This window comes from Chenopodium quinoa, unplaced genomic scaffold, assembly GCF_001683475.1.
Source record: "Chenopodium quinoa cultivar QQ74 unplaced genomic scaffold, ASM168347v1, whole genome shotgun sequence".
Taxonomy (NCBI): Eukaryota; Viridiplantae; Streptophyta; class Magnoliopsida; order Caryophyllales; family Amaranthaceae; genus Chenopodium; species Chenopodium quinoa.
Window position 1 is genome coordinate 1,839,914 of NW_018742770.1, and position 11,975 is coordinate 1,851,888.

The window sequence follows — 11,975 nt, forward strand, 5'->3', positions numbered from 1 at the left end:
TAATTTTAAAAGAAGAGGGGGTGCTATGGTCATTTTAGGTGGACACCACAACTTCATTTTGTATATTTCAATTTGTACATAGTGCCTTTAAGACTTAACTTTAGTGATTCAATATTATCTTACAAAACGATGGTTTAATGAGAATCTTTGGTCAATGAGATGGAGGGAATAATTGGTTAAAACAAGTGAAAATAAGTCACTCTCCACGGCTCCACATTGTCACAAGTAACAAAATTGAAACAATTTCTAAATCCTATCTAGGTGCTAAAAACCTATTAAAAATTAGAGTCACTTAAATCCTGAAATGACATTTTTGTATGGACACTTCATGCAAAAGGTAGAGATATATGTGAAGATTGTGATCTTGTTTGTCGAAGATAATCTTAACATCAAGTTATTTCAAAATAATCTCAACTATAACCTTATTTCTTTGTAATCGAATAGTGCTACAACTACAAATGTGCCATCCATACTACTATTTGAAACTATTTTCATTATTTATTTAAATTAATCTACAACAACCTTCGGTATTTAACAATTAACCAAACTCAAAATTATTTCAAACAAAACGACAAACATCGGGATTATTCAAGAAATCAAGACGAGTTATCCTAAAGTCTCTAATAAAACCCCCCAACAATAATTGGGTTGACAGAAATGCGTAAAAGCCGTGTATGTCCCATGATGTCATTGAAAGGGAGTTTTCAGTACAAGTCCAACAATCTGAAAACCAAGTCCAAAAAGTCTAAACAAACATAAACCTACTCGGCTACTCTTACTCATTTCTCACTAATAATTCCTCAAAACTTCATCAATTTTCCAGTTTTTTTTTTTTTCTTTTCTTTTTTTCTTATTATTTTTTTGTTAGCAACGGTCTCAACCCACGATCCCCAGAAACATCAACCACGTTCTCCAATCTCTCTCTCAATTTCCAATTTTCTGCAAATTTTTTATACTTAATTCAGAAGAGGAGAGAGAAAATTAGACCAAAAAATAAAGAATTTGAGATGGAAACTCCAAAAATTGAAGGGTATCTTACTGGGAGCTACAAGGAATCCTTTGCTTCTCAAAGACATGTATCTTACAGGTTTATTTCTTTCTCTCTTTTTAATTAACCCCTTTTTATGATTTGGGGTTATTTGTTTTGTTTGAATTAGTCATTTATTTGATCATATTTGAATTGGGTTTGTTGAATTTGTTCTTGTAATTCAAGGGATTTGATGAATTCTGTTGGTAATTGATGGAAGTATTGAGTATTTGGAAAGATTGGATCTTTTATTTGATAAATTTATTCTCATACGATTGAATTGAGTACTTCAGTACGCCCTCTGTTTGGAATTAATTGTGAGCGTTGATAGTGTAATTTGAACTAGTAATGTAACGACTAAATCCGGAATGAGTTGGGGATTGTTTTAAAGGGCATAGAATGGAGTTTAGTTTGTCTTCATGTTTGATGAATGAAGAGGAATAGTTTGTTCCAAGTAAAACTTAGTGATTAAGATTTTACTATTTTAAGCATGTAATTGAATAAAATATACTCACCTGTTACTGAAACTTGAACAAAACTAACCTGTTCAGTGGAATCAACCTTGTTTAGTCATACTTTATTAGAACATAAACTACTCCCTTTTTCTTGATTTAATAGTCACATTGATACTTTGATAGTGTTTGAACTAGTGATGAGACAAATGAGAATAAATTCGAAACGAAGGGAGTATACGAGTATGTCAATTAGGTCTATTTGGTACTCATAACATTTTGATATATTCTTCTTCTATTCTTTTTCTCGGTCTCCTTGTTTGTATGTGTAAAAAGGTGATTATTCCTTTGAAAAGAGAGGAAAGAAAGAAAAAGAAGAGAAGTAAAGGAGAAGGTGGTTAGGATGTGATTGCCCAATTGCCTTCCATGTGCTTTGATTATATTAGCTGGAGAATGAGATGAGGTCAGATTCTTTCCTTTATGAAAATAATGAAAAGTTAAAGGATTGCACAAATGGTGGGAACATATTTTGGTAGGCATAATATGTAATGAGTACCTTTAGGAGTGTAATAAGAATGAGCACATAATTATGCGACTTAGACTTGCCAAAAGTGTCATACTCAAATATGGTGTCCGACATTGATACACCTAGATTTTCCTAGTTCTGTTTTATGATTTGATAGAAAGATAAAGATTTGAAGGATTGTGCCTGTATCTAACTGGTGCCAACTCTGGTACGGAGAGGTAGGTTAAGGATCCAAGTACGTAAATGCTGTGGTCATTTGGTCTTACATGCTGATCATTTTGGCTTAAAATTGAATTGATTTTTGAAATTACCTGGCTCATTTCAAGTTCAATTAATTCTTAATGGAGGTGGTAATCTTTATTCTTTACCATGCCTTGTCTCGAGTCATTGTGGTATCTGATAGATGATGTGTTGAAAGAACTGAGGGGAGCATATGGTGGTAAGCTACAATATTACTTTGACAAATAGTTGGTTTTGTGGTTGCTGACTTACTATTCAAAGTATACTGGATTCAGGACATCTTTGAATATCTATCCAGTAATTGTGGGAATTGTTGAGATAAGGATTGTCATCAAGCTTAATCCTTTTGATGACATATGGGAAATTTGACATTCATTATCGTAAATTTCTATACCTGAAAGTCTGAAACCAAAAGTACTGCTGTATAAAAGGCAAATCTGATAGTTTATGTAGGTATCTCGAAAAATCTCCAAGAAATTGGATTGAGCAGATGATTCTTGAAATGCACAGGACATGTCTGATGTCTCAGTCACTGAGGAGTTTTGGAGACCTGAAACCTAAGTCATTCTCATGGCTATCATTGAGGAGCTGTAGGGGGTGGGGGTTTCTCAGACACTCAGTAGTGTTTCGTTTTGGTTAAAGAGCTTGAAGCAGAGAAGTACCTATGCAATGTTCATTGGCATACACACACAAGAAATTGTGACAAAAATGAGTGTTTTGATTTCCAGATTGCAGTTTCTTCCATGATCTAGAAAATTCCGCAGTCTGGTGATGTATTTAGAAAATTCCACAATACGGTGATGTATTTCTACATTTAGTCAGACGACATATAATGAAAGATTAAAGAATAGTGATTGTATTGACTTTTAGAAAGATATTCATACTTTAGGAAGGACAGAAGGGGGAGGGGAGGGTTGTGTCAATAAATGCCTTATATTACTACTATTTGTTGGCAAAATTAATGGGTTTTGATTTAACCTTTTCCTTGTCCTCTCATGAGTGCTGTTATATTGTAGGACCTTGAGAGTTTTGTTTCATGATGTGTTACTAACTCAAATTGTCTTTCATTTAGTTGCGGTGCATGCGGTTATGAGCTGAATTTGAGCTCATCCAACCGGAATACTGCAACCATTGGCTCAAAATATGGAAAATCAATAAAGCGAGGGATCATTTCTTTTTTTCAAATCGATGAGAGCAGATTTATGAAGGTTGATGAAATCAGATGCGTACCATATTTCATATCGAAGAATTCTTGGGGTTTATTTCGAAGAAGAACCAAGCTCCTTTGTCGCAAATGTGGGAACAATGTTGGTGAAGCTTATGATGACAAAAATTCCTCCTATCCAATTGTACCGGATGGATCAAGTACCAGTGAAGTTGGCACTCCGAGAAAATTTGACATAAGAATCCGTGCATTGCAACCTTCATCCACTGATCAAGCTGGTACTCCCCTGGTTCTTTGATGTAGGTGAGCAAGGTTTTGTTACCGTGTTACGCACCATTTGGCTGCACACACTGCCAACAGTCATCAAAAGGGCTTCAGCGGTTCAATTGCACATAATTAAGAGCACTTCTGTATGGTGAAGTAAAACACCAGGTATTTATGTTAAGAAATTATGTTCTACATTGTTAACTGTACAGTTTCTGAGTGATATAGAATTATTTATGTTTGGAAAAGAATGATGTTTAGAAGAGTGTAGCGATGCTCTACCATATATCTTCGCCTGTCAAAAAAGAAACTTGCATTCAAGTTCACGGTTTCTAGTATTTCCTTTTCATGTATTACATGCCCACAAAGCAGTACACCATTACTCACTAATAGAGTGGTAGTGGGCTCTTTATGTGAGGCGACTGCCATTTAAACGACTAAAGCGAAGATCATGTATTATAATTTTTCAGTCCCCCAAATAAAGGAATCGAACGGAAGTTTAATGTATTAGAAGCTTAAGTTTGGTGTGCCACGAGAAATTTCGCTACTCATTTTGAGCAGGATGCAAGTGTTATGCAGTATTGGTAAAGCTACTTGTCTATCATATTGTTGAAAGGCTACTGAATATGATGCTGATTCCAGCTTCACATTAATTAATTTGAGTTCTTCAGTAACAAAATATTTGATTTGGACTCTGCTGTATCCTGGACTCTACAATTGAATTATAAACTCAATTACAGTTTTTTAAAATCAGATCTCAATTTATCACCAAACGAACTTCATGTTAAATTATTAACTCCTGCATAGCTTAACTTATCGGAATTTATCAGTCCAAGTACAGTATGTCGTACGGAGTAATATAAACCGTACCCTGTATGAGAGAAAATACCGTAACTTTTAAACGTGAGAAAATTTTTAAATCTTATTTGATGCATGAAAGTAACATGTTGAGAAATTAATCCAATATTTAGTTGTTACTAATGAAGCAATGTTACTTTAAAAGATTATTACCAATTTTTTTTTTATAAAAAAAAAAAAAAAAAACTATTTAATTTATTAGTTGAAACTCATAACCAGTTTAACCAAAGAGCAAGTAATTACATCAATTACTGGAATTGTCAGCAAATTAGTTGTCTTACAAGTTTAATTGATACACTTTATTTGGGTCATATCTAAAATGGACTAGCCCAACTTAGCCCACATAACAAAAGCTTGGGCCCAAAAACAGTAAAAGCTGTTAAAGCATGTTGTATTGATGAAATAGTAGAATGTATACAATTTGGGAGATAGATCATTTTGGATACACAACAATGTAGAGTCAATTGTGTGCCTTCCATGTATCACACAGTTGGTTTGCAACTCACACTAGACCAGATCAATGCAGGATGCCGTGGGTTGTGCGAAACAAGCAAGCGAGGTGGCTCATATTTTCAACCAAAGGTCGTCAAAGGAGGCTGTTAGAAAGGACCTCCCAAAGCAATGTGGTACGTTAACGTAGCACCTATTCCTTTATGTTTTACTCCGTTTCTTTTATGTGCTATGCTAGACTTGCATGTTTTATATTCATATAAATATTATGGATTTATGTCTCAAGGCCTTCATTGATTCATTTATTAATGATTAAGAAATTATTGATATCAATCAAATTGCAAAAGTAGATGGGAAAATATTCAATTAAATGACGACAAAACCACAAATATACTCATTGTAGATCATTAGTACACGAGTCAATATATAGGCTTCAAGTGGCGGGTATACTGTTGCCATGTTGGACCAAAATATACGGAAGATCAAGGTTTAAACCTTTAGTCTATATGAAAATATGGTACGGAGTACTATTTATGTATAGAGCGATGATAAATTCTTTATATTTGATTAAAAAAAAAAAAAAATTATGAAGGTTGGCCTTTATGAGTTTCAATGAAAACTCTCTCTGTAATAATGGATACTCTCAATTTAGTCTTTTATTTTTCAAGCCAAGAGCTCGAACTCTACGGACAGAGCAATGAAGGCAACAATTCTCTGTGTTCTTTTGCTTAGATCTTCAATTTCTAACACTATGAAAGTGTAACATAAGAGGTTGAGAGCCAATTAATAAATGAAAACACAGCTAGCATAGGATCGTCATGCTCGATTGCTTAATTATGTCTATGTCCCATTTAATTTGGGCCAATTAATCGAGTTATTATGAAAATACAACCTCTTGCCAAACTAAAATACGAATTATATAAGAAAGAAAAAAAAAAACCTTGTAACAACCAATTGGCATACATATGTACATATGTAACACGAGGAGATGATACATTTTTTTTTTAAGAAAACGAGACATTTATTTATTTTAGGCTAGAAATGATAAAAGGAAAAGGAAAAGAATTTGCATGCTTATTGTTTTGATATGCATGATTTCTCTATTTTGAGAACTCACCATGCTAGAATCATAAATCCGTCACTATCCTAATGCAACTCCATCATGCATGCACACTCCAATTTGCCTCCTTTTGCACATCCTAAACAAGCTAAGCTACACCCAAAGAACATTCTCAATAATGAAAATAAAGGAAATGTGATAATGAAGATTTTTTTTTTTTTTTTTTTTTTAACTCATAATGTTGGTCATCACAACCTTTCCTTATAAGGATTGTAAATGACATATATAAAGGTTAGAGGTGTTACTTAAGAATTTAGACATTCCAACATATGTAATTATCTTTATCACGGGGTACTCTGTATTTTATATTTTGTATTTATTTTCTAAGATAACATTGAAATATGCAACAAATCTTGATCATTATATATCATTATATATGACAATTATTATTAATCAATAATTAGAAAATGATAGATTGATAGGCAAGTAATTGTGAGGACTCATAGGGTAGAGTCATCCCTAGTGATCCTAGATATATAGGCTAAATTAAGAAATATTCAAAAAATCAAAATAAAGGAAACAAGAAATGACGGGCATTTACTTTATTAATCATAAACGGAGTATATAAGATCACATTGAAATTAAATATGCAACAAATCTTGATCATTATGACAATTATTAATCAATAATTGAAAAATGAGAGTGCAATATTTGTAAGGATTATAGGGTAGAGAGTAGAGTCATCCTAGTGATCCTAGATATGTAGGCTAGATTAAGTTTTTTTTTTTTTTTTTTTGTGACAAATAAATCAAGAAATATTGAAAAGCAAATCAAAATAAAGATGATCCTAGATATATAGAATAAATTAAGAAAATAATCAAAACCAAATGAAAATAGAGAAAGGAAACAAGAAATGACGGGCATTTACTTCCATGTCGTAAACTTGTCCTTTCCCAAATTGTAGCTGCTAGGAATTAGGATGGCGACGTTGTTTAGTTAGTGACTAATTTATCCGGAAATTCATGGTGAACTCATGAATCTTTTGTCTTGGCTTTATTTGTTTTTATCAATTTCAATTCCTTATTGACAATTATGTTAGTGGCTAATTAACTAATTATGTCAATTACAAGCAATGATAACACTGACGGAAATAATAAACACATGATGAAACAACTATAAAAATGACAAACAAGATTATAGTTTACGTGAAAACCTTACAATTAAGAGAAAAACCACGAGGTTATATTTATCGTGACTTTATGTATAGATTTTGTAACTTAATGACTTACAAGGTATTCCTAAGAACTCTATCTATTGATCCCATAAGTGTTTGAAATCTATCGATCTAAACGAGTTCACTCAAGGTAATCGATCATTCGATCATATGATCAAACTTGTTTCACTTGTTATTTGTATGAACAATAGAATTGTCCAATAATTGTCATCCTTTGCGGATTCCATTAGCATTCGCACTGAGGTTCATATTAACACATGAACAAAAGTAATTAATAAGAATACAAAGTATGATAAACTATAATGTTTTGACCTAGATAAATTATAATTTGTACCTAGTATATGATCGAATTAATAATAATCGTAGTAAAATCAAAGAAAGTGTTATTATTGATGCGGATTTCAAACGGCAACGTGTTAAAATTATTATTTATGCATATATTTGTATTTAGCTATAAGTAGAAAAAAGAAAGCTAGGAGATGAATCGGTCCATTTTAGGACATGTCACATAAATAGTTGAGTATCCTGTATATTTTTTGTAAGTATGTTTTATGGCCGTATTTCATTTTTTCTGCCTACCATGCAATATAAGATAACAACACAACGACAACATATTTGCATGAATTAATGCCTTTTCGATCAAGAAGGTTTAATCTATACTCTGTCATCATGTCATGTGGACTGTTTGTAAATACGTCTGGTATACAAATTTATTATTTATATTTGGGTTTATATAATACGGAGTATATTCTTTGTGTAGCATGATGTGTAGCATGCACTTGCGTTATGCATTCGTGTGTAATATATTTTTATGTTTGATTAAAAAAAATAAAGGATGTACATTATATCACTAATTTTATGATTTATTACTATCAAAGTCTTATGGTTGCAACTTGCGATACCCTTATTTATGATGATTTTATTTTATTAGCTAGACGCATCCCTTTTTTTAAAGATAGTTTCTTGTTGGGCTAAGTTAACTTAATAGTTCATCTATACAAGTTAATCTATACAATAATAGGGATTATTATTCATATACTTGTATATTTAATTGTATTATTAAGTAGAATCTTATTATTTTAATAAAATTTTGGTGACTTGGAAAGTTGTCTTTTGGAAGTAGAACAAAAAAATAATGTGACATGAGAACGTGGTTCTTAAGAGTAGTTTTGACTTGGGCTTAATTTCAAAAGATGAAGCCTCTTCTTCTTTATAATAGTTAGAACTTTAAAGATGAAGTGTCTAATCAAAAAATACAAAAGGTATTGCCTTTATTTTCCTTGTTGTGAGCCTTATTTCTTGCTCCTTGTTTGTGGAGTCCTTTTCTTAGTTTCGTCTAGCAGCCAACCTACTTGGAACTTCCCATCTTCTTCAATTCAAAATTATTTTGTACGTGTATAATACTAGACTTTAATAATGTTAATCATTATCTAGTCTACATTCATAAAGTGTGAAACTATCCACGTACTACAACACCCAGGTTAGTATATAAATACTGCAAAAATCAAAGTGTTACAATTTTTATGAAATTATCGTATGTAGTACGTAGTTGTATGTATGTATGTAGGAATTTAATTACCTAGCTTAGGTAAATAAAAATCCCTATGAGAAATTATTTCCCACATTGCAATTATAACTTTAGAAAAATCCCATAAAATTAAAATAAGCAATTTGATTCCCACAAATTCTAAATTATGTGAATTTCAACTTTCTTTGTTAATGACCTAACGCTACCTAACTGTTACAATATTATGTACAGAGTAAAATGTTGTAATAAAAGCTTCTAATGACCAAAGTTGTAAATTTACAAAAGTAAAAGTCAAACAATTGTAAATTTTATGACTAACAAAAGTTTTTGCAATATTTATGAAACACATTATGTGTTATAATACCATGAAAGTTTTACGATGGTACTCCATACATTAGAACAACCAACTTACAAAGTTGAGATTTGAGAACTGGATAGTTCCTTTGTTAGGAACTAGAAACTAAGAACTACTCCGTTGGAATTAAACTAGCTAGAGATAGATGATCAGCTCTTTTAATTTATGCACATGAACTCTTTATACACTAGTACAATAGTACTTTGTATCTAATAATTGGATGATAACCAATATAAATAATGTAATGAATAATGCAACATTTCATTTTTTAACCATGTGAAAGGAAGAAATAATGAGCGAGTTTGCATGTGATATATAATTTTGATGCTTTTCTAAATACCTAATTAGTGTATGACAAAGAAATGTTATAACTTGTTTCCTAAAAAAATTAAAATAAATAAATAAATAAAATTATAACTTGTAAATTGTAATTGAACTAATAAATATGTTAAGCATAAAATTGAGTGTGGAAATTCATCATTGAAGAGAATACACTACTTAGGGCCTGTTCTCTTACGTTGAAATTCAATTCAGTTCAGTTCAGCTCAGCTCAGTTCAGTTCAGTTCAATTCAGTTCAGTTCAGCTCAGTTCAGTTCAGTTCAGCTCAACTCCTAATTTCCTTCTCTTATAAAATATTCATTTCAACTCAGTTAAGTTCAGCTCAATTCAGTTCAGATCAGCTCAATTCAGTTCAGTTCAGTTCAGCTGAGTTCAGTCAATGAGAGCAGACTCTTACTCATATCAAACATAGTTGTAAACATGTATGTTACTCTGTATGTAGTATGTAGATGTAGATGTAGTGATAGAAATAAATGCAAAATATTATCCTAAACATGTTAAAGATTGAATATTCTGCGTATATTCTCTATCACGTAGGAGCTATTTTAATAAGTTAAAGTAAAAAAAAAAAAAAAAAAAAAAAAACTAAAACCATATTGTAATATATAAAAAAAATAAAAAAATTGCAACAAGGAACATTATTAGAACTGGCAAAAGGCCTACAAAAGCATAACAAAATCTCAACTCCATGTTTTAGAGGACAGATAGAGGAGCCAAAATAGGCATCAAGATTAATGGTGAATGCATGTGCTCGAGTCATAATATATATTTGTAACAAAATGTGTTGTCATTTTCGTCCCATACCCTCTTGCTTCTTATTAACCCTTTTTTCTCCATAACTTAAAACACCCCTTTTATAATATATGGTCCAATTGCACATATAATCATCCAATTTTGGTCCCCTTTTGCTTGCTATTAACCAACTATATAGTACACTCAATACATATTACTATAGGAATCATTTGATCTTCTATTATGGGGAGCACAACAATTTGCCTCCCTTTTCTCTCCATCTTTACGTATTGTGTGGATACCACAACTCCACAAGTATACCAAAAGCGCCTCCTATTTAGTGATTAACCAACATTTTTACGACCAGCTAATAATTATTAGACTCATTATGTCAGTACGTGCAAAAGAGATCATACATTAATCTCATTTTGTGTTTCATCTTAGACCTCATTATCTACGAGTATGCCATAACATCAACATTAGCCGATTATCTTGACTAAGGTCGGATGACACAAGATGAGATCAATCGACACATATTGGGACATATGACCCCAACCCGAGTTAGATAGACATGAGAAGTACGTGAATTAGTGCGCGGGTCTTTCACAATCCAACAGTTGATACACTAAGTAACAGGATTGAACGTCACAATCCACCAAAGGCTCTTTTTCAGTAATCTGGGTTAGCTTTGGGATGATTGATGATGCATGCATGAAAAGATCAGAGATGCATGAAACCAGATATTCTTCCAACCAAGGCAGCAGCTAAAAGACACTACCACTCTTATAATTGTACTTGACTAGTCTTATATAATTTCAAATTAAAATGGGGCCTTTCTCCATTTGTTTCCCACTTATATCAACATAATTTGCTATTTTTAGTGCTACAAGTTACAAAAGTTATTAAGATTATTATTTATGTAGTGGTGAATAGGTGATTTTGGCATGTGATTAATCTTTCTCTCATAATAAAGAGAGATTCTCTCTATCAAATAATGTTTCTAAGTTTTAAATTAATTAATTCATGTGAGAATTATACTTTTACTTTTAATATCAAATACGTATAGATATGGATACATTAGCACGAAATAGTTTTATTTCTTTCAATAATTGATAAGAATATACTTCAAATATAAAAAATTTCTTAATACTTCATCTGTTTCCTTTTAGTTGACACAATTCTTTAGTCACGTTTGTCAATGTATAAATTCAACCATTAATATCTTTAATTATTGATAAACAAAAATTATGAAAAGTTGATATTTTGAAAATATATATTGTAATGAATCTAACAAGGTTGCGCATTACTATATTTTTCATTACGTATAAAGCACAAAACACGGTTAAAGGGAAGTATATGAATAATGCCAAAGTCAAAACATGTCAAGTAATAAAATAAAATTAAAAAAATTAAAAATTAAAAATTTAAAAAAAAACGAAAATTGTATAAATGGACCTATAAGTTCAAAGCTATCTTATTGCTAATAATACACTCTGTAATGTGTACTCCATATGATACACGTATATCACTTTTGCCAATTGTCATATCAAAATGAACTCTTATAGGGTTATCGAGAATAGTTCTTGATCCTTACCTCCTAGGAGGATATCCGTTGAGTTTGTTTCCACAACTTTGATATAGGCCTTGTTTGGTAAAGAGCTTTTTGAAAAGCTTTTAGCTTATTGAGCAATATTAGAGGTTTGACCAATTTAAAAAGCTAATCTGGGTGTTTAGTAAATAACTT

At 31.6% G+C, this 11,975-nt stretch overlaps 1 protein-coding gene across 1 annotated transcript; it reads left to right on the top strand.

Moving 5' to 3' along the window:
* The first annotated feature begins 681 nt into the window (after positions 1 to 681).
* Positions 682 to 4,153, top strand: LOC110724628 (uncharacterized protein At4g08330, chloroplastic-like). The gene is made up of 2 exons (XM_021904052.1): positions 682 to 1,087; positions 3,318 to 4,153. The coding sequence occupies exons 1-2, from the start codon at positions 1,008 to 1,010 to the stop codon at positions 3,706 to 3,708; spliced, it is 471 nt and encodes a 156-aa protein (XP_021759744.1). The 5' UTR covers positions 682 to 1,007; the 3' UTR covers positions 3,709 to 4,153.
* Positions 4,154 to 11,975: the final 7,822 nt, after the last annotated feature.

Excerpts from the sequence above, each read along its gene's own strand:
- LOC110724628 (XM_021904052.1), top strand. The coding sequence starts at position 1,008 with ATGGAAACTCCAAAAATTGAAGGGTATCTTACTGGGAGCTACAAGGAA. Across the intron at positions 1,088-3,317 it reads CAAAGACATGTATCTTACAG|TTGCGGTGCATGCGGTTATG; the intron begins GTTTATTTCTTT and ends TCTTTCATTTAG.